The sequence below is a fragment of the Rattus norvegicus genome, chromosome 3 (genome assembly GCF_021556685.1).
Source record: "Rattus norvegicus strain SHRSP/BbbUtx chromosome 3, alternate assembly SHRSP_T2T, whole genome shotgun sequence".
NCBI classification, from domain to species: Eukaryota; Metazoa; Chordata; class Mammalia; order Rodentia; family Muridae; genus Rattus; species Rattus norvegicus.
Genome location: NC_141536.1, coordinates 156,024,065 through 156,047,362, shown reverse-complemented (window position 1 = coordinate 156,047,362; position 23,298 = coordinate 156,024,065). Strand labels below are relative to the sequence as shown.

General features: G+C 52.9%; 1 protein-coding gene across 1 annotated transcript; it reads right to left on the bottom strand.

Annotated features, from left to right (window-relative positions):
* Nucleotides 1-17,866: 17,866 nt before the first annotated feature.
* On the bottom strand, nt 17,867-22,352 carry Snai1 (snail family transcriptional repressor 1). The gene is made up of 3 exons (NM_053805.1): nt 22,191-22,352; nt 21,384-21,911; nt 17,867-18,775 (listed from the first exon to the last, which is right to left on the bottom strand). Exons 1-3 carry the CDS (start codon nt 22,270-22,272, stop codon nt 18,591-18,593), a joined length of 795 nt encoding a protein of 264 aa, NP_446257.1. The 5' UTR covers nt 22,273-22,352; the 3' UTR covers nt 17,867-18,590.
* Nucleotides 22,353-23,298: the final 946 nt, after the last annotated feature.

Below are 23,298 nucleotides of genomic sequence, written 5' to 3'. Positions count from 1 at the left end.
ACATCACACACCCATACACACACAGAATCAAACAGAGCTGGAGAGATTGCTCAGCAGTTAACAGTGCCTGCTGTTCTCCTTAGGACGAGAGTTCGATCCCAGCACCCACATCAGAAGGCTCACAACCACCGGAACTTCAGCTGGGGGGGGGGGGGGGACTCAAAGTACAAACCCAAAATCTAAAAAACAGGGCAGACAAGATGGCTCAGCAGGGAAGAGCACTGGCCACCAAGCCCTGAGTTCTGAGTTCAAGTCCCCAGAGCCTGTTTGGTGGAAGGAAGGACTGGATGCCAAGAAGTTCTGACCTCCACACAAAGGCCACAGCCCTAGCCAATCCCCCACCGTTAACTAATTGACTTTTCTTTTTTTTTTTTTTTTTTTTTTTTTTTGTTTGTTTGTTCTTTTTTTTCGGAGCTGGGGACCGAACACAGGGCTTTGCACTTCCTAGGCAAGCGCTCTACCACTGAGCTAAATCCCCAACCCCACTAATTGACTTTTCAATTAATTGAAATCTTAAGCATATCATGTAATGAAGACTGTGACAAAGGGAATGGCTAGGGCGGCAGGGAAATGCACAAGTGTTTTGAGAAGATCCCTCAAGGCTGTGGAGGAAGGGATGGAGGAATTCAAGCTAGCCTGTGGAGCCAGCAGGGTACCCGGTCCCAGGCAGAAAGAAAGATCCACTCAAAGAAAAGAAAAGACTGACTGCCCTCTCCCCTACTCCTGTGCTCCACCTTGCTGGGACTTTTTTTTTTTTTTTTTTTTTTTTTTTTTTGTTCTTTTTTTCGGAGCTGGGGACCGAACCCAGGGCCTTGTGCTTCCTAGGCAAGCGCTCTACCACTGAGCTTAATCCCCAACCCCTTGCTGGGACTTTTTAAATTTGATTTTATTTGTTGGACAGGGTCTTACACTGTAGCCCAGGTTAACCCAGAACATTCTGTGTGGTTCTGACTGACCTCTCTGAGCATGGGAACTCTCCTACCTCACTCTGTACCTTCTTCCTATGATTCTGAGACAGGGCTTTGTTGGGGCAGGGGAATTGCCTTGTATCACTCCTGGAGGTCGTCACCTGCCTTCCCTTTCTCCTCTTTGCTCTCACCACTGCTGCTAACGGTACAGGAAGGCACACGTGCCAACTTGGGAAGAGTGTTGGGTAGGGGACCCTAAGGGGGTTTAGGTGATGAGGATTCTGTCCCATGAATGGATTCCTGTCACTGTCGGTGGGGGGGGGGGGGGGGCTTCACCTCCTCTTTGTTCTTCCACAGTGGTGACCCAGCACAAGGACCTCATGTGGAGGCCACCAGCACCATGAACTGAGCAAGTGTCTTTGATTTATACAGAACGCTGCCTCAGGCATTCCTTCCCAGCCGCGCAAACAGATGAAGAGGCAGGGGACTAACTGGTCTAAGCACAGCCCCCCAACCCCCACCCTGTCCCCACACACACACCCTGCAGAGGGGCCCCAGTGTTCAGAGCTGGTAAGCCCTTCTTTCTCTTAGCTTGGCCTGGCCCAGCGCGCGACGGTAGGGAGCTCAGAGAAGCCCCAGGTACCGAGGCACTGAACTCCATCCAGACCTTAGTCCTCCTACACTGGGCAGGCGGTGGCCTCCTTCACCCACCACCCTGATTTCAAGTTTGGCTTAGCTTCCTAAGGCTGCGGGCGTCACCCTGAAATCTAGCGGTACACGTAAGTAGGAGGTGGAGACTGGAGGATCGGAATTTCAAGGTTATTCTCCGCTACACAGCCAGTTAGAGGCCAGCCCGGGCTGTCTCCAATAGCCAAAAAGGGAGGAAAGAAATCTGGATCCGCTGCTGTGACACTCCGAGAGCCTGCCGAGCTTGGGCTGGCCACCCTGTCGACTGCAGCCCTCTCCTCTCCCGCCTCCACCTGCCGGGCGACACCCCCCGCCTCCCGCCTGCGAATTTTCCACGCAGGGTTAGGCTGGCGGCGCGCTGTCTGCGGCCCATAAAGGCGGCCGTGTGCTGCATTCGTCTCGCTGCGCCGCGGGCGGCCGGGGCTGGAGGGGGCCGCGCTCTGGGACCCCACCGCTGCCTCCCCTCCCCTTCCCTCCCCTGGCCTAGGCAAGCCTGTGTTTGAAAGAAGTGGCCCCAAAGTAGGTAGTGATGGCCGTTGCCAGCTCTAGAGATGTGGAGACTGGAGTCTCAAAGGGACTAGACCTGCCTTGGATACATTGCAAGTTTGAGGCCAGCCTGGGCTTACTGAAGACATTGTCTCAAAACAGAGAAAAAGAAGAGGAAGGGAGGGAGGGGAGAGAGAGAGAAGCAGACACAGAAGATGGCTCAGGTCAGGGTGCCTGCCCCCAAATCTGATGACGCACATGCTGGAAGGAGAAAACTGATTCCAGAAAATTATCCTCTGACCTCCACATTGGTATCCTGACCTACGCATGCCTGTGAACATTCACACATACACATAGATAGTTAAACGAACGAATGAATGTAAAAGAAAGCAGAGGTCCAAGGTCACCCAGGAGGGAATTTGGCAATCCTGTTTGATCGTTTGATCTTAGCTCAGCTTCACCCTCAGGTACCATCAAAGACGGATATCACAGGAACAGAGCACCCAGCCTCCTGTGGTGACACCTTCCACAGGAGAGCCAGACACCAACAAATCTACACCTAAGCACAGTGGCAGATGGTAGCCAGTGCTGTGGGAGGAGGTGGGGTGTGAGGAGGTGGGGTGTGAGTGCTGGGAGGGGGCCACGGGGCCGGGGAGACACGGAAAAGCTCCAGGATGCTCAGGGGGCAACTGTGGGAAGGTTGGAAGTCGGAGGGCATCAAAAGGAAGAGTGTCCTGGAAAGTAAAAACCGCCTGACAAAGCCCTGTGGCAGAAACCTTATCATTAACCACAGGTGTCATCCCCCTAGGCTCCTTCTCTTGGGCTAATGCTGGCATCTGCAGGACAAGCTGCCCAGAGGAGGGAAGAAGCCTAGTCAAGGTCCCATGCCAGGCAGGGAGCTGCTGGGGCCTGAACCATCGACCATCGACCATCGTCTCTGGTTCTCTCTCCCTCTCCCTCTCCCTCTCCCTCTCCCTCTTCTCCTCCTTCTCCCTCTTCCTTTCTTTCTCCCTCTCTCCCTCTCTCTTTTTTTTTTTTCAGGCAGTGTCTCGTGTACCTCAGGATGACCTCCAACTCACCTTGAACTTCTGGTCCTCCAGCCTCCACCTCGCACAAGCTCAGACTGCAGACACTTGCTACCACACGGAGTTTGTACCGTGTCACATACACGTGACCAGTCTCCCTACCAACTGAATCATCCCCAGGCACGAGAAAGGGTGTTACTCTGTGGTCCAGGCTACCTGAGATCCTGTCTCAAACCAAGCTAACAAAGCCCTCAAAATTCACTAAGGTCAACTCAAAAGCGAGCATACGGTTTGAATATCATCTGTTTTCAGTAATTAAGATAGGTGGATTGTATTGTAATTTAGTCATAGAAAGACGTTGAACACTATCAAGTGTAGGAAATGCAAGTTAAGAGCATGAGATAGGAGCTGGAGAGGTGGCTCAGTGGTTAGGAGCGCTGGCTGCTCTCCCAGAGGTCCTGATTTGATTCACAGAACCCACATGGTGGCTCAAAAGCACCTGTAACTGCAGTCCCAGAGGACTCTGTTGGTTTCTGTGGGCACTGTACACACACATGGTACAGACATACATTCAGGTAGGACATCCAAACACATAAAAAATTAAAAAATAATATTTCTCAAAAATAAGAATTGAAGTTGGGTGTGGTAGTGTACAACTTTAGTCCCAGGACTCAGGAGGCAGGGCAGGTGGCTTTATCTGTGAGTTTAAGGCCAGCCCAGACTACAGAGTGAGTTCTAGGACAACCAGGGCTACACAGAGAAACCCTGTCTGAGAGAGACAGAGACAGAGAGAGACACTGAGAGACAGAGAGAAATGGGAGAGACAGAGACAAAGACAGACAGAGAGAGATAGAGAGAAACAGAGACAGAGAGACAGAGGGTCAGAGAGAGAGACAGAAACAAAGAGACAGAGACAGAGAGACACACACACAGAGACAGAAAGAGACACAGAGAGACACAGAGAGACAGAGACAGATAGAGAAACAGAAAGACAGAGGGTCAGAGAGAGACAGAGACACAGAGAGACAGAGAGACACATACAGAGAGAGAGAGAGAGAGAGAGAGAGAGAGCTATAATGAAACCTGGCTGTGCACAGTGAGACTCACCGGTAATCCTAGCATTTAGGACTGGGAGGCAGGAGGATCAGGAATTCAGGTGTAGTCTTAAACCACAAAAAGAATTCAAAGCCTGCTTGATCTCAAAAGAAAACAAAAAAAGGGGGCCTGAGGAATGGCTCAGTGGGGTCAAACTGATGACCTGAGTTTGGATCCCAGATCTTATGGTGGATGTCGAGAACCAGTTCTCAACGTTCTCCTGAGTCCGCACACATGAGTGCCCACACACAAACGTACACACCAATGAAAGCAGCATACTAGAGAGTTGAAAACTCAGAAAAAGGTGAAAGAAAGAGAAAGGAATGTGGTGATGCTTCTTCTCCCCTCCCGGGCGGCCTAAGTCCACGCCACCCTCAGCTACCCGGCCCACAGGTGCCTCTGTCAGCTTCCACTTCCTTTCTGTGGCTCAGTGGCCTCTGCCTGGTTCCCACGTGAAGCCTAAGGCACTGTGTCACCCCTTCAAGTAAAATCCCCTGGTGGCTTCCTGCGGCTTAGGAAAAAAAATGGCAGTGCTAGATCTGGACCATGAGTCTCTTCAGGGCTGCAGGTCCAGCCCTGCCCATTCGCACTCACTGCCTGACATTTCTTTTGTATTCTCTTTAGTTTTGTTTGTTTGTTGAGGCAGAGCCCTGGCTGGCTGGAAGTCCGTGTCGACCAGGTAACTAACTCACAGAGATCCACCTGCCTCTGCCTGTTGAGTGCTGGGAATGAAAGTGTGTGCTACCACACCTGGCTTTATTATTTTTATTTGTTTCAAACTTTATTATGGGTATGTATGTGGGCACAAGTGGCTCGGCGTCCTATGGAGGTCAAAGGACAACTCGCAGGAGAGCAGTTCCCTTCCACCGTGTGGGTCCCTGGAATCAGACTCAGGTCATCAGGCTTGGTGGCAGGCACTTTATATTCTGAGCCATCTCACCAGCCTTTTTATTTTATATTTGAGACCGTAGCCCACACTGGCCTTGAACTCTATATAGCAATTGCAAGCCTTAACCTCCAGATGTTCCTGCCTCTGCCTTCCCAGCACTGGGATTCCAGGCACACAGCCATGCCTGCCTTGTGAGGCGGCTGGGGATGGGAGCCAGGACTTCATGCTGCTAAGCAAGCGCCCTCCTGGCCGAGCCACACCCCCAGCACCCTCCTGCTGTCTCTGGCCACCCTGGGCCTTTGTGCTCAAGGTCTTCTTCAAGTCCCCCTGCTTGCTTGGTGTCTTTCCTATGTTTCCAGGGTGCTTGGGTGCTACAAGACTCCCCATGATGTCACGACAGCCACCATAGGTTCCAGAACCAGGCTGGCTTGTGGCACCTAGCTCAGTGACATCATTTGTGTCGGACCAGCTGGGAGTCCAGGTGGTTCACATCTGACTCCTTACACCCTCTACCAACCAGTGCCCAGTTCTGAGCAGAGCCCCAGATGGGACCCAAGTGCTGCCTCTCTCCCACCTTCCCAGGCATAGAGTCGGTCCTCCACCCCCATCCCCAAAGCTGCCAGGCCGTGGTGGAGATCCCAGATCAGATTCTGCCTGGATGATGATGGCCACAGTCTTGCAGCTTTCTTTCTCGAAGAGAAAGAGAAGCTCACTGACCAGATTTCACACACGACACAGGACGGTCAATCCTGCCTCCCTCAGTTCTTGAGGAAAGGGCTACACAGCCACAAACTCATCCCCCCAGTGGAACAAAGAGGTTGAGATGGGGCTCTGAGGTAGAGAGTTTGTGTAGCCTGCAGGAGCCCCAGGTTCGGTCCTCACACTGCAAATAATAAACGAATGTTAGAATGAAAACTAGCCAGGCATGGTGGGACACACAATTAGGCTGAGGCAGGAGGATGGCAAGTTCCAGGCTAGGCTGGGCTCCATGAGAACTGTCTCAAAATCATAAAAGCAAACTCAGTGGTAGAGCGCTTGCCTAGCAAGCACAAGGCCCTGGGTTCGGTCCCCAGCTCCGAAAAAAAAAAAATAAATAAAAAATAAAAGCAAACTGGATGGTGGTGGTGGCAGTGATGCTTGCCTTTCATTCCAGCACACAAGAGGCAGAGGCAGGTGGATCTGGCTGCCCTGGAGCTCGCTATGTAGACCAGGCTGGCCTCCAACTCACAGAGATCTGCCTCTGCCTCCTGAGCCCTGGGATTAAAGGTATGTGCCAACATCTCCAGCCAACCGGAGGGTACCACTCTGTCTTAAAGATAAAAAGATGCTGGAAAGATGGTTCGCAGGACGGCTCCTGCAACCCAGCCTGACAGCCTGAGTTAGGTCCTCCGGAACCCATGTAGTGGGAGGGGAAACCAGTTCCCATAAGCTGTCCTCTGACCTCTCCACATGAGCACACACACATGTACGCACAAATTAAGAGAAATGAGATATAACTAGAGATTTGCTAGTGTGGGGTACGGTGAATCACACCTGTAATAATGCCCACATATGGGAGGCAAAGGCTGAGAGATCAAGGGTTCAAGGCTGCCATCAACTACACAAAGTCTGAGACTAACCTGAGCTATGTGAGAGCTCTCCTGTTTCATTTATTTTTTTTTTAAATCAGTTAAAAAATAAACCGTAAAAAAGGTCAGGGCAGTGGTGGTACATGCCTTTAAGCCTTTGGGAGGCAGAAGCAGGCAGATCTCTGAGTTCAAGGCCAAACTACAGTAAGGCCCAGGACATCCAGGGCTATCCTGAGAAACACTGTCTCAAATATCAAAAGAAGAAGGAAAAAAAAAGGGTGAAAAGGGACAGCCTCGACTGTCACTCGGTAACATGACATTCTCCTAGCGTTATCCTGAGGACCCTGCTTTCAGTCCTTAGTACGACGAATAATAAACAGTAAGTAGTAATACGTCAGTAGAGACCGAGATGACTCCAAGACAGTTAAGTGTCCCCTTCCAGTCCACACAAACACACACAGGAATGTCCCAGCAGGGTTTTCCCCAAGAGCTGAGGAGAGAACAACCCTAATGAGTGGATGGTATATATGCATATCCGGGAATATTATTCAGCCTTTAAAAAAAAACAAAAAACAAAACCAAACACGAGCCTCGGCAGCAAACGAAGGCACCTGGCTGAACCTTGAAAGCAACAGTGGTGACACAGGCCAGACGCAAAGCAGAGCGTGCGATGTGTGTGACCTACTTTATGACTCCATGCCTAAGAAATGTCCTGAACAGGCAAAGCCACAGACACAGAGCCGATGCGGCTCAGCAGAGGCGGGGGCAGGAGAGGGGGAGGGACCGTCCCTGGGTCTGGGATTTTGTTTTCTGGTGCTGTATTGTTCTGGGGTGGAGAGTCAGCCTGGTGACACAACCTGGGGGACACGGAAGAGCCTGCCTCGTCGTGCCCTAGAAAGTCATTAAAAACTCCGGCTTGTCACCACTTCCCCACCAGCTGCGTCCTTGGACAAGTCCTTTGTCCCTTCAGACCTTAGTCTCTGACTTCTCAAAGGGGCTGTCACCGCCCGCCCGGCCTGCCTCAGTCCCAGCAAAGAGTGACTCACCGGCCAGGGCTGCCCCTGTGGGAGGGGATCCCAGTCTCAAAGCTGCAGAGACTCAGAGACTAAGGACCACAGTCCAAGAAACCTTATCTCAAAAGTCAGACTGGGATGGGAGAGGGTCCAGTCAGTACGGCGCTTGCCTCAAAATGATAACCGGAGTTGCTTCCCCCAAATCTGCTCATATTAAAAAAAAAGCCGGGTTGGGGATTTAGCTCAGTGGTAGAGCGCTTGCCTAGGAAGTGCAAGGCCCTGGGTTCGGTCCCCAGCTCTGAAAAAAGAGAACCAAAAAAAAAAAAAGCCAGATGCGGTGTGACACCTGTAATCCCAGCCCTGGGAAGGCTCTCCGGTCAGCTAGTTTAGCTGAATCAGGGGGCTCCAGGTTCACTGACGGACCCCGCCTCAAAAAGTACAGTGGGTAGCAACTGAGGGAGACACCTCTGGCCTCCGGGTGCATGTGCACCCGCAGGCACACAGACACACATCACACAGACCGAACAAATGCACACACAGAATGGACCACCTCCCTCTCTGTCGCCTCCACTTAGCTTCAGGATCACCATGGCAACGGTCGGTCCCACCTTCCTTTCCCTCTTTTCTTCCTGCCAGAATGGGTTCACCCGGCACTGAATTACTAGGGAACTGGGGGGAGGTCAGTTGAGTGCTTGCCCTAGGTCACAGCTTTTCTTCCTCTGTTCTTGTTCATATACAATATATTCTAAATTAAATAACATTATTTATATGTTATATTTTACGTCATCTGTCATGCTAATATATTGTATATTATATATAATTTATATATTAAATTATTTAAATTAACTATTATTTTATTATTATTATTACTCTACACCCAGCAAGGCACAGTGGTGCATGTCTATAATCCCAGCACCCAGGAGGCAGCGGTAGACAAATCTATGTGCATTGGAGGCCAGCCTGGTCTATAGAGTGAGTTCCAGGACAGTCAGGGCTACACATATAAACCCTGTCTCGAAACACCAAAACACAAAACAAAAACAAACAAACAAAATCCCCAAATTTTTGTTTTTACATCCCGGGAGTTGAACTCAGGCTTGGAGACAAAGCGGCCTCACCACTGAAGCTTCTCGCAGGCCCTCGTGCACAGCAGTATCTTATCTTCGAGTTTGCCCCATCTAAGTTCTGAGAGGCTGTAAACAGAGGATCTGGATGAGGGCACCCAAGCCCTTCTGCCGAGCATCCAGGCTTAGGCCAGCCCTCCGCTCAGCTCTGAAGCTGCAGGATGCAGTGGGAGCGAGGCTCATGGGCCTTTCATCGTGATACTGGCCCCAGACTGGGCTCATCCCCAGTCACATGTAGAGGGAGGCTGCTGAAGGCAGGGTCACAGAGGGAATGGTAACACTACTGAAACCTTCAGGGCAGGGTTGAGGGCCTCAGGAAAGCCCCCTGCCCAGCCTGGGCTATTTCCTGGGGTGACGGTGGGTTTCCTTGGGGGATCCCCTCCCGAGCAGTCCCCGAAGTAACATGGGTTTCATTTCTCCTTGTGACTGCCGTTTCTGTCCACGCTGATGCTTTTCATTGGGCCAGAGGTGGGTTGTGGAGCCCTGGGGGTCTCCATGCCAGTACAGGCCTTGGAGAGGGAGCTGGCAGGCTCAGGCTCCAGCCAGTACAAAACAACTAAAATGTGAGACACAGTCTGCCCTTTGGGCAGCAGTGGGAAGGTTTGGCATTGTCAGAAGCTCTCCCGGGGTCCATCCAACAGGCACGGTAGTAGCCCTGCCTGAGGCAGGCCCACACCTGCAATTCACTAGAGCCATCTGGGAAGGAGGAAGCTCACACTTGAGAGAGGTTATGCCACTCGCTGTGGCTCACACAGCAAACAGGTCAGCCATGATGTGGAATGTGAATGCAGCCAGTCTGGCATCATGGCCTTTTTGCTCAGGGCTCCACTGGCAATCTCTTGAAAACAGGTGATCACGATACTATTTGATTTGTTTTAGTGTTGTTGCCTTGTGGAGTTTGTTTTTCTTGTATTTATTTATTTATTTATGTATTTATTTATTTAATGTCTATGTGAGGGTGCCAGATCCCCTGGAACAGGAGTTACAGAGTTGCGAGGTGCCGTGTGGGTGCTGGGCATTGAACCCAGGTCCTCTGGAAGAGCAGTCAGTGCCCTTAACCACTGAGCCATCTCTCCAGCCCCAAGGCAGGTCTTGAAGTAGAGTCTCTTGCTTCAGTCTCCCAGATGCTGGGATTACAGAAACAGACCACCCAGGATACTGGGTGCTTGCTTTCCTCTTTGACTGAGATGCAGATCAGGCCTCACTCACCCTTCTGCCTTTCGTCACTCGGGTCTAAACATCCTGGTGCCAAGATGCAGGCTGGGGCCTCCTCCTCTAGAGCTGGCTTGATATCCAGGCTTGCACCCCACGGCCTACGCATAGGATCCCCCCAAGAGTGTAAACTCTCACCCCTCCCTCAGTGGTACCCTCCGGTGGCTCCCCGTGCACCCCAGGATGAAGCCATACTTCCACCTGCGCGCGAGGCCCTGATCCTAGTCCAAGCAAACCTTGCTCGTCCACACCCTGATGCCTGCTTAGCCTGTGACCCCAGAGGCCAGGGTCAGTTGAGTTTTGCTTAAGGCTACTCTCTCGTAGGAGTCACACAGCAAGATCTGACTCACTGTCTTTGCCCCAGCCTCCTTCCTTCTCCAGGCTAGCTTCCTGACCTCTCACAGCGTTTGGTGTATGGATAGTAAAAATCGCAAGGTGGGGCTGGAAAGGTGGCTCAGTAGTTAAGAGCACTGGTTGCTCTTTCAGAGGACCGGGTCCAGTTCCCAGCACGCACCTGGTGGCTCACAACCACCCCGAACTTCAGTTTCTGACCTCCACGGGCACCGGCATATATATGGTACACAGACATACATGCAGGCAGAACACCTATACACGTAAAATAAATCTTAAATAAAAAAAACGTACAAAAGGTCGCAGGTATTTTATAAAGACCCATCCAACTCTTGGCAACTGGTTGAATTTTAAGGCAGAGGCAGTGATCCAGGCCATAACCCCAGCATTCATGAGGCTGAACCAGAAGGATCCAAGTTCAAGGCCATCCTCACCTACTCAGTTCAAGGTTGACTGAGGAGACCTTGCCTCAAAAACAAACCGGGAAGGGCGGGGTCAGGGAAGCAGCAAGATTGCTCAATGGATAAAAGTGTTAGCTGCATGAGTTGGCTTGCCTAAGCTTTGTAAAGGTGAAAGAAGAGAGATGACTCTGTGACGTTGCCCTGTGACCTCTGACCTCTACTTGGGAGCCGTGACTCATGTGCCCCCTCCCACACTAATACAAGCAAAATTTTTTTAAAAATTAAAGCAAAACAGAAAGATATCCTGAGAAGCTGAAGATGGTAATACTCACCTGTGATCCTAGCGTTTGGAAGGCAGAGCCAGGAGGTTGTAAGTTTGATGCCAACCTGGTCTTACCTAGTAAGTTCTGTATAGAGAGCCTTTTTTTTTTTTAAGATTTATTTATTTATTATATATGAGTTCACTGTAGCTATCTTCAGATACACCAAAGAGGGTATCAGATCTCATTACAGATGGTTGTGAGCCACCATGTGGTTACTGGGATTTGAACTCAGGACCTCCGGAAGAGCAGTCAGTGCTCTTAACCACTGAGCCATCTCTCCAGCCCAAGAGCTTGGATTCTAATTTCGCACTCTGTTGCTGTCATAAAACACTCTGACTTGTAGCAACTTTGGGAAGGAGAGGGTTTATTTCAGCTCTCAGTCAAAGTCCACCACTGAAGAAGGTCAAGGTAAAAACTTGAGGCAGAAAGCATGGAGGAACAATGTTTGCTGGCATGACCACATGCTCATGCCCAGCCACCTTCCTTTCTTCCTCTCTTTCTTTCTTTCTTTCTTTCTTTCTTTCTTTCTTTCTTTCTTTCTTTCTTTTTTCCGGAGCTGGGGACCGAACCCAGGGCCTTGCGCTCGCTAGGCAAGCGCTCTACCGCTGAGCTAAATCCCCAACCCCCCAGCCACCTTTCTTATATAGCCAACGACTACCTGCCTAGGGAATGGTGCCGCCCACAGTGGACCCTCCTACAATTCTACAATTAACAGTCAAGACAACCCTCCATAGACACACACACACACACACACACACACACACACACACACACACAAACACACACACACACGCACACACACACTGGATGGAGCTGGGTGTAGTTCAGTGGTAGAACACTTACCCAGCATGCAAGGTCCTGGGTTCCATTCCCAGTATCCTCCACATTCACCCCATAAAGACAAGTTCAAGTCCTAAGCACAGAACTCACAAACACAATTTCATGTATGACAGGCCCTTTGCAGATGTAATGGAGTCAAACATACCTATGGCAGAACAGATCTGAGTTTAACAGGACCCAAAAGGAGGAGCATCCCGGAACAAAGACTCCAGGCAGGCCTCTCCCCTGGGCCTCAGAGCCTTCACCCTGAGGACGCACTTCCTTTGGGTTTCTGGTCAATGATGAAATCTTACTGCTTCAAGCTGCCCAGGTCACAGTGTTTTCAGAGAAACCGTGGAAAGGCTTGAGGTACACAAAACCCATGTGAGCAAGCTGAGGAAGAGTTCGGATTGGGGGGTTGTCAGCCCTGTCTTGGTCTGGAAGCTTCTGATCCCTTCAACCCACAGGTTTGTGATGTCCTTACTCACTATCTAGCCACCCATGACTCTGGTTACCTACTGCAGACAGCTAGGTCTACAGCAGGGATTCTAGGAGATCAGCTCAAGTGTGTAAAAGATGCAGGTTGAATTTGCTGTCGTTTAAGACACTCAAAAGTAAAAAAAGAAGCAAAGGGCAAACAGTAGCACAAGAACGGAGGGTTCAAATCTCAGGGCTGCTACTTCACTGCTGTGTGACTCTGGGTAAGCCACTCACCCTCTCTGTGACTAGGCTACTTTTAGGTCAGTTGTGAATGTCTGCTTCATTAATCTCAGTGTTGGACAAAGAGCAGCAACAGGCAAAACAGAGAAAAGAGCAGACTGCAGCTCCCCCTGTGTGGAGTTGACACTCTGGCAGGGAGAGGGTCAACAGGGGACCTGTGGAGGGGGACAGGTGAAAATGAAGATATGTGTTTTGTCAGATGTGTATTAGTGGCAAGGGCAAAACAAGGCAGGAAGGACTGTGGGACAAAGAGGAGAGGGAAGGCAGGAGGTGACCCTGTGGTTCCCTGGACAGAGCGTTCCTGCTAGAGAGAACAGCCGAGAAAAACAGGGGGGACAGAGAGGGAGGAGGTGATGGGGTTGTGCAGGCCCCATGGGGCAAGAAGAAGGAGACTTTGTTCTAGTTTGGTTTTACTACACTGGGGACAAAACCCCAGTGCCTTGTGCAGGGTGGGCAAGGGTTCCGTCAGTGAGCTGTGGCCCAAGCCTGTTTGTTTCATTTATTCATTGTTTGTTTGTTTGTTAAGGCAAGGTCTCACTGCATAGCCTGGTTGGCAAACAGATCCACCTGCCTATGCCGTGCGTTGGGATTAAAGGTTTATACCACCATGCCCTGACAATTTCTTTATTTTTGAGACAAGGTCAAAGGCAAGCTCTTGCTTGCCTGGAACTCACTACACAGATCAGCTTGGCCTGGAAGTCTCAGAAATCCATCTGCTTCTGTGAAGATCAGAGGCCCTGTTCTACCACTGATGGCTTCTCCTTGCCAGCATCCCTAAAATGGATGCGTTTGTTACATATATTTTATCACCACTGCCACTGAAAGTCTCATGTAACCCAGGTTAGCTCGACACTCCTTAAGTATCCCAGGATAACTTTGAACTTCTGATCCTCCCGCCTCTACCTCTGAAGTACTGGGATTACAGGTGAGTGACCACCATGCGTGGGTGTTTCTGGGATGGTTCAGAGCCCTGTGTGCTCCCTTTTCTTGACCATGGGGTCTGGGGACAGAAAGGCACCAGGAGGGCTGTGATGGCATGGGTCAGCTGAGCCTCATGTTGCCCCCTCCCTGCTCATATTTCTGGGTGTGAATATTTTTGCTGACACATATGTGCATGCATCGTGTGCACGCTTGGTGCTCTATGCTTGGCGCCTGCAGGGTTCAGAAAAGAGCGTTGGATTCCCTGGAACTACAGTGACAGACAGTTGTGAGCTGTCATACAGATGCTGGGAGTCGAACCTGGATCCTCTATGAGAGTAGCCAATGCTCTTAACCACTGAGCCACCCCTAAAGCGTCACACTTTTTATTTTGTTTTGTCTTGTTTTTATTGAGGACATAAATTCTTATCACATTTGTGAAACTGGCCTTTGGAAAGCAAGAGGGGGAAAAAAAAGGTCACCCTAGATCTCTGACAGCTAGGACCCCCACATCCCAATCCAGGGGATACCTCTGAGCTGCCGCCAGGCCACTAATAGGGCCCAGATGTGCCCAGAGGTGGCCCTGGCTCCAGACCCGCCTGCTGGGACACTCACCCGGGGGTGGCTTTACAGCCTGTTTATTTCCTGGAATGATTTTAAAGAAGATCCCAAGGGAAGAGCTAATGGCCCGTCCAGATCCTGCAGCCCTGGCCCACATCTCCTCAGGCCCAGTGCTGAGCCGGGCGGAGACAAGGCTTGTTCTTAGGCAGGAAGCCAACTGACCAGTGCAGTCAGAACGGCTGTGCTGGAAGGGCTCCATTTTCGGACCATTGTAGTAAGTGGGTTCTTTGTATTGTTTTTAGAGATTGGAGCCCAGGTTGGCCTCCAATTTAGGAAGCTGTCACGGATGACCTTGAACTTCTGTGCTTCCTTCCTTCCACTCAGAGTACTCACCTGCAAGCACCACCCACCATGCGGCCGGGTATCTGCAGTGCTGGGACCAAGCCCAGAGCTTCATGCATGCTGCACCAGCACTGGACCAACTGAGGCACGTCCCAGCCCTCCCATGTCTACCTCGGAAGGAAGTCAGGGCAGTAACTCAAAGCAGGAACCTGGAGGCAGGAGCTGATGCAGAGGGCATGGAGGGATGCTGCCCACTGGCTTGCTCCCCATGGCTTGCTCAGCCTGCTTCCTTATAGAACCCAGGCCCACCTGACCATGGATGACATCATTTATAGTGGGCTGGGCCCTTTCACGTCAATCATCAATCAAGAAAGTGCACCACAGGCTAGCCCACCGGCAAACCTTACGGGGCCCCTTTCTCCATTGAGGCTCCCCTCTTCCCAAATGATTCCAGCTTGTGTCAAGTTGACATAAAACTAGCTGACAAAGACTGACTTTATAGATCAGGTTTGTCTTGAACTCACAGAGATCCGGCTGACTCAAGAGCTGGCATTAAGGTTGCGTGCCACCACACCTGGGTTTTGTTGCTGAGTTCAAGGCTCAGGCAGGCCTTGAACTCCCAGCAATCTTTTTGCCTTAGCCTCCAAAGTGCTGGTGTAAGCTATCAGGCCTAGGAGGCCTGTACTTAAAAAAAGGGGGGGGGGGCGGGTTTGGGGATTTAGCTCAGTGGTAGAGCGCTTACCTAGCAAGCACAAGGCCCTGGGTTTGGTCCCCAGCTCCGAAAAAAAAAATGCCAACGTCATGGGCTGGGGTTATAGCTCAGCAGTCCATGTAGAGAACTTGCCCAGCGTATATCTCCCCAGTACCACAAAAGCCCTTAGTGCTTGTCAGCCCTTCACACAAAGGGATAAGATTTTTTTTTTGGGGGGGGTTAACCTAGTCTACATGGTGAAACCTCTTCAAAGCATGGGGTAAGGGTGGGGTTGGCTTAGAATGAAACTTCATTAGTAGAATGTTTGCTTGGAATACACAAGGTTTTGGGGGAGAGGATCTATCCTCAGAAAAGCCCAACTAGACATAGTTATACATATCTGTTATCCCAGCACTGGGGAGGTGGAGGCAGGAGGATCACTCAACATAATCCACTACTACGTGAAGACTTGGTGGCTAGCCTGAGCTACATGAAAGCCTGTCTCAAAAATAGTGCTCAAATAAATAAATTAATTAGATTAAATAAATGCTGGTGGTGTTGATGGCACACGCCTTTGATCCCGGTACTTGGGAGGCAGAGGCAGGTGGATCTCAGTGAGTTCCAGGACAGCCTGGTCTACAGTTTGTTCCAGGAACTATGCAATTAGAACTGCATAGGAAGACCCTGTCTCAAAAACAAAACAAACGAATCTAAAAAGAAAAAAAGAATGCACGCATACCCATCCTCTCATTTCTCCTTGGCTAGTTTCACTGCCTGCATTCTCCTAGACACAGCCTTTTCTCCTCACGTTGTCAAAAACTGCACATTTCTGTGAATAATCCTTTGCGGTTCCCACCCCTGCTCTTCCCACAGACGGCTGTCTGTCTGCTCAGCCCCAGGCTGAGGGAGGCTCCTTCTGGGACAGCTCTTTCCCATTTAGTGGGGTCTGTTACCAGTCCCGGGGAAGCGGGCAAGGTCCCAGGCTGGGTGGGCATTAAGCTTCCCAGCTCCCATAGCCCTGGTCCAGGCCCTCTGTCACCTGCTAGCTCTCATCTCCACCCCGTTCCTTCTCCTAGCTTCTTTCCTCCCAAGCTCTAATCTCTGCCCTCCCAGGCAGCCTGTGGGACCTTGGTCTCAGCTGCAGTCTCAAAGTCTCTTGGCTGCATTCTGTGCGGAGGTTCCACAGAGGCCCTGGTCTTCCCTCCTCCTGGCTTTCTAGTGCCTCCAGCCACATGGTCTTTCTCAGGACAGCTTCTCCCAGCCCCACAGCCCACTCCCCCACCCCGGTCTCCCAGGACTCGCCCATCCTTCTTCCTCCACCTCCGTCTTTCTCATCTTCTCCCTCCCTCTCAGTGGAATGTCAACTCTCCTGAGGGCTCTGGAGGCCTTAGTGGGAACCCTGCCTGCTGCTCTCTAGCCTTCCCAGCCGGCTGGCCGGCCTCTCATTCCATCCTGGCACCGCTGCAGGAGAGCAGCGTGTTTAATTGCTTGTTTGTTTTCTGTCTCCCCCACTAGAACAGAAGTTCCTGAGCATGGCGACTGTTCACAGGGCCTGGCACTCCCGGATCACAGTACCCACTGAATGACTGAAGGAATGTTTCCCCACAGCCTCTCCAGAGACAGGCACTGTTGCTTCAGACTTCCAGAGGCAGAAACTGGGGCCGAGAGCAGAGGGACTCTTGCTTGTTTCTGGCAGCGAGAGGTGAGAGGCAGGGCCAGGAGCCAGGCCTACCTGACTCCAAGCACGCTCAGAACCAGGCTGACCAAGGCACTAGACCCGGGGCCAGGCCCTCAGCGCTGAGTCTGGTCCTGGAGGCCCATCCCACCCCTCCAGGCCCGGGGTGAAGTCACTCACTGTTCAACCTATGTGGAGAAACCAACTGGGGACACAGTAGGCCTTCAGCCAGTTGGTGCCCAGCCCCCAGTACCACCTCACTAACCTTCCCTTCAGGGAGGCCTGCCACAATTTGGCGATTGTTAGAGACTTTTTTTTTCCTTTTGGGAGGAAAGCTGTAAGTCATTAGTCTGCTCCCGCCTGCGGGTCACCATTTCCTGTTTAGAAGACTCATCTCTCCTTTGGAGCTGGAAGCTCCCCACCCCCAGCCCGGTTGGAGCTGGGCTGGCTGAAGCTTCTCCAGCGGACGGACGCTCAGCTCCCCACAGGAAACTGGCACCTTCAGCACCTTTTGTGCTCAGAAAGGACACTCATTTTCTCTCGAGCCCCGGGAGGCCCTCAGAGTTGAGGTCACCAGCACCAACTAGCCCGAGGTAAATTGCTCCGGCCCTGGTCCTCCAAGCAGGAAGCTGAATGACCCCTACCCTTTGGCCTGGCTTCTCACCCTCCTGGCTCCAGCTAGTCCATTTCCTTGCATCAAAGGCCATTTGGTACCCAGCAGCCAGACAGAGGTGTGGGCCTGCCTGACAGGGAGGCGCTTGGGAACAGGAAAGACATCCTCCTTCAGCTGGGAGGGGCCGCTAGTTCTGCCCAAAAGACCTGCTATGGTGGAGCCAGGCGGTAGATAAAGACCATGGAGCAGCTTCCCAAGAGAGCCCGGATAACTAAGAGCTCAGGAAGCTTAAACACAGTCCGGGATTGGGATAGACACCAGACCGGACAGCCCAGTGCCCAAAGTTCATGACCCTCTGGTTAGAACTCCAAAGCACAAGACTTAAGGTCCTGCCCCTCCCTCCTGTAAGTCCCTTCATGGTGTCCCCCTCCACAACGCTGAGCAGTTTTTAGTATATAAATTAACCACTTTATTGAATATCAATAAACTGTACATATCAACTATACAAAATGCTGCTTACAATATAAATACCTTTAAAATGTAAACATCTTTCTCCCCGGGGACACCTGTTGGGCCCCAAAATAGTTCTGGGAGACACGTTGGCCAGGCTGAAGCACCCCACTTGGCCCCTAACAAGTGACGGCCATTATTCATGGTCCCTTCTGAGACAGTTAAACTGCTGTGAGACAGGTGTCCCCAGGACAAATGGGGCGGGGGCTGAAACAGCTGCTCAGGCCCAGGGGCACCTGGACATGTGTCCAGTAACCACCCTGCCGAGGCATGGACGCAGGAGGGATGGGACTATTGCATAGTCTGTTGTACCTCGAGGAAGGTGGCCTGAAAGGGTCCTTGGGGGAGGTAGGGAAGTGGGGTCCCCTGAGTGGGGTTCAAGCTTCCCAGCCAGTGGGTTGGCTTTAGTTCTATGGCTCGAAGCAGCTGTGTCCAGAGGCTACACCTCATGAATACTGAGGGGCAGGAGGCTCTGGGAGGGTACAAAGGCACTCTGCCTTCCATCAGCCATCTGCAGCAAAGGCCACCAAGAGAGCCAAGCAGGAACCAGGGCCAGACATGGACTCCACAGGTCCCTGGACTTAAGCTGGAAGGAATCCTGGCAGTGAGGAGCTCCAGGGCACCAGGGAGATGCCAGTGAGGATGGGGAGGTAGCAGGGTCAGCGAGGGCCTCCGGAGCAGCCAGACTCTTGGTGTTTGTGGAGCAAGGACATTCGGGAGAAGGTTCGGGCGCAGGCCTGACACTGGTATCTCTTCACATCCGAGTGGGTCTGGAGGTGGGCACGTAGGTTGGAGCGGTCGGCAAAGGCACGGTTGCAGTGGGAGCAGGAGAAAGGCTTCTCACCTGGGGAGAGATACCAGAGGGGTTAGGAAGTCCCGGACAGGGCCCCATCAGCCCAAGCACAACCAGGCCTGCACTGGGTGATGGATAGTCTCTGGGCTTCCTGCTGTGCAGCCCTGAACACCACCAGACTTCTGTGTCTCCAGACTTCTCCCAGGTGGGGCTAACTGAAACAGAGTCCTTCCCAACTGGCAGGCACTCAACACTTCTGATTAGCCTGTCACCTGTCCCTTCTGCAGTCCTATTAGAGATGGGGAAACTGAGGCACAGAAGGTGAGTAGCAGGTTCCAGGTCACTCACCAGGCCTCCCAAGCCCCTGGTTGTAGTCACTGCCTTAGGCAGGGGAGCTGCTGTTCGTTGGTCTTCCTACCACCAGCCTTGAGTTTACTTTGATTTACTTTGTCTGGGACAGAGTCTGAGAGGCAGCCTGGAGAGGCCTCCCCACCCCCACCGAGAGCCAGCGAGGCCATTCCTTTGCACCCTGCCAGCAGCCCACCGCACTGCAATGCCAAAATCTTGGCTCCCCCTACCCCCATCAAACTAGTAGGGAACCTCTCCTTAACTTACTTACTGCAAGCCCCAACCCAGGGGCTTACAGACAGGAATCCTGACACCCCCCTGCCTACACATGGGCTGTGTGGCCAGCAAGGGCTTAATAAACGCTGTGGGTTTGCACCCCCTAGGATGGCTGAAAGCGGCTCCATTCAGTGAATACCTGAATCGATAAATGTGCTTTTTAAAAGCGGGGACCTGAGCTTGGGGGTCCTCACTTGGAATCCCAGCACTGTAGAGAGAGGGGGAGGAGGGTGTCTCGTTTAAACCCAGCCTGGCTTGAGCTGTACAAACAGCAACAAAACGAAACATCTGCTGCACCCCTACTATGTGCCAAGCATGAGGCTATAATGCCAAACGGATTTTCAAAACAAGGCAAGGCAGCCCTCCGCTCCCTCCCAGCCTGCTAGCCCACAGGCGGTGCCCTTTGGTTAGATTCTTGTGATGGAATTCAGGGCTGATGAATGACTCCTGGGCGTGCTGAGCCTCTGGACAGAGGGATTCTCAGCAGGGTTCCTGTGGGACCCACCCACTCAGCAGGTATTCACTGAACCAGTTGCTTTCAACCAACCTAGGGGGGGCACAAACCCACAGAATTCTTCAACCATGCAGGTGGGGCTCCATGGGGCTGGGAAAAGAAGCCCAGGGTGATGGTGTACCAGCAATCTGCAGGTCCCTACAAGCTAGGGGTTTTGACCTCTCCCAAGACGGGCTGAAGCACTACCTGTCAGTTTAGCAGGGAGGGGTGAACTGAAGTAAATCTTAACAAAAGGGAGGTGCAAGATAACACGTGGTGAGATGGAGCCGGGAGTCTCTGGGCTTGCACAGGAAGTGCAACCCCCCCCCCACTCTTCACAGATCCCCGACCCCCAGACGCCTCAGTGTTCCTGGCAAGTGTGAAATCGGCACCAGGCCGGCTGGGACAAAGGCCACTGAGGGGGGCACTGTACATGTGATACCCCTTGGATTAAAGGGGCCTGCCACGCAATGAGCCAGCAGCTGCGGCCAGAACAGGTGCTGGGCACCGCTGCCCCATGCACCTGCTCTAACCCTGCAGGCCCCCACCCCCTGGGCCACCATTAAGACACACAATGGAAACCCATGAGAAGAGGGTGGTGCATTTCAAGGAGGGTTTTGTCTGAGCCGTGCCTTTACATCAAAACAAAGTCCCTGGGGGGGATAGGAGGCAGCCTAGGACCCCTGAGGGCTTCTGCTCTCCCAAAGTAGAGCCCCACAGCTTAGCAACCCTGTAGGAAAGGCCAGCCCAGCCTGTTACACTTTTATAGGTTAAATCTGAGGCAATCTATGCCCGGAGGAGCAATGGGTAAGTAGTCTTATTCATGTAATAAAGGTGTCAATGAGACCTGCAAATACCACCCCCTGGCCCGAGGCCTCACTGCTCCAATGCTGGCCACAGGAAGCACAGCTCCAACGGGCCAGCTCACACCCCAAAGCTGCCCCAACAGGAATCTCCACCAAGACTGGCTGAAGCCTTTTCCTCACACTTCTAGAAGCTTAGTGTTCCAAGGCTGAGAGGAGAGCAAAGTCATTTCATTTTTTTAAAATGATGCATTTATTCTATTCTCTTATTCTATGTGGATTGCTGTTTTGCCTGTATGTGTATCTGTATGAGGGTGTCATATCCCCTCTAACTGGACTTACAGACAGTTGTGAGCTACCGTGTGGTGCTGGGAATTAAACCAGGGTTCTTAACCACTGAGCCACCCTCCCAGTCCCTGGGAAGTCATTTCTTAGCGGCACCTGTACCCAGCACTTCACTCTGTACAAAAGCCCCACAAAGTGTTCTTAGGTTGATTTTAGAAATGGGGAGACCGAGGAAGTTCTCAACCGAGGATTCAAGGCCAGGTGGAGAATATCCTGTCTACCAACATCCTGTCTGGCTTCTACAATGCCCTCCCGAACAGCAAGGAACTGGACAGAGAACAACCAACCAACGTCTACTTTGTCCACTGCTTGGCAGCGACGGGAGTTAAGTGTTGAGTCCCCCAGGGTCTGAGTGAGGCCAAACAAGACTCAGCACTCAGCTATGTACACTCACCAGTGTGGGTGCGGACGTGGCCCTGGAGCAGCCAGGGCCTGGAGAAGGCCTTTCCGCAGGTCGTGCAGACGCAAGGCAGCGTGTGGCTTCGGATGTGCATCTTCAGAGCGCCCAGGCTGAGGTACTCCTTATTACAATATTTGCAGTTGAAGGCCTTCCGGGACTGGGGGTCCTTGGCCACCGAGAGCCTGGCCAGCTGCTTGGGAAGTTGGCCCAAGCCCGGGAAGGCAATGAAGGCCTCGGCTTCCAGGGATGAGGCCGAGGTGGAAGAGAAGGACGACGGCGCCGGCGAGGGCGGGCTGGGCGGCTGGGAGCTTTTGCCACTGTCCTCATCGGACAGAGAAGTCAGCTCTGCGGCCCTGGGGCTCTCCCGCAGCGGGAGGGTGGCCCAGGCCACCGGCTGTACTTGGGGCACCAGGAGAGAGTCCCAGATGAGGGTGGGCAGCGAAGCGGCGGGGTTGAGGACCTCGGGCGGAGGGATGGCCGCCAGCAGGTGGGCCTGGTCGTAGGGCTGCTGGAAGGTGAACTCTGCGGGAAGAGACAGCAGGGAGTCAGCTGAGCCGATTCTCGGGGCGCCAAATAGGGGGGCTCCCCGCCCGCCCCTCCCCCACCCGGGCTCCGCAGGGCTGCCCGCCTTCGGGTCTTCACTCGCAGAGCCTCCCCGTCCCGGGTCACAGACGCCCTGGGTGGACCCCAACTGCCAAGACCTGGAGCTCCAGATCCACCTGTCGCGCCCGCAGAGCCCGATTCTCTCCGCCGCACCCTTGAGATCCCCGAGCCGCCCGCGTCCCGCACCCCGCCACGCACCCACACACGCGTCCTGCAGCTCGCTATAGTTGGGCTTCCGGCGGGGGTCGGACGGCTTCCTGACCAGGAAGGAGCGCGGCATGGTGGCCGGAGCGACCTAGGTAGTCGGGGTCACCGGGTCGCGCAAGGTCGGTAGACAACTCTGCTCGCGAGGCCCGGCCGCGGCACTGCGATCCCCTCGGACCAGCAAATTCCTTTAAGTACCAGAGCTGGGGGCGTGGCCTCGGCTACGATCACGCCCCTTTGTCAAGATTGCGCCAATAGCTGACGGCGGCGGGGCCGGAGACCGGGATCAGAGCAGGTGCGCCTGGGCTGCAGGGGCTCCCGCCGCGTGGCGCTGAGATTGGGCTTGGGCTCCTCTCGGGCCGGACCGTGCGGTGTCCCAGCGCCTCGGGCGACCCCTGGTGGCCGCGCTTGCCCCCCGCCGAGCGCGGGGGCCCCCCAAGATCCCTGAGTTGTTCACCTTTGGGCACGGGGGAGCAAGAAAAGTGCGGCTCTGCACGTGCTTAGGAGTTCCTAGAGCTGTCAGTACAGCCCAGGACAAAACAAGCAATGCCCTACCCTATCTAAGGATGGCTTCCAAGGATGGAGGAGACAGTCGGAGTAAACAGAGGATTTTAATGCTAAAGGGAGGGGTGATTTGATGAAGGGAGGTAGGGAGAGACAGCTGTGACCGTCAATGGACGGTCACCTGACAGGGGAGGGTGTCCATGACTTCCCAGAGGAAGTGAAGAAGCACGGAGGGGAAAGGCCCGAGGTTAGAGTCAGTAATTTCAGCCTGCCCAACCTTTGAGAGCAGTTCCCAGGATGAGGTTGGTGTGGGCAGGCCTCGAGGGGTCCTCGAGGTTTCTGGCCTCGGGTCTTTGGAGGAGTTTGGACTTTGCCTTAAGGGCACTGGGGAGTCACGGAAGGACTTTCAGCTGAGGATGGATGCGTTTAGAGTTGCGTTGTGAAATACCACTGAGGACAGGTGCGAGGCAGAGGTAGCGAAGACCAGGGCTGAGACTCTTGACTTCCTGAAAATCGTGTTGGAAGGGTCCCTGGGAGGAAGTGTGGCCCGGGAAAACAAGTCCACATCCCATATTATGGAGCTATAAACACCTGTAAA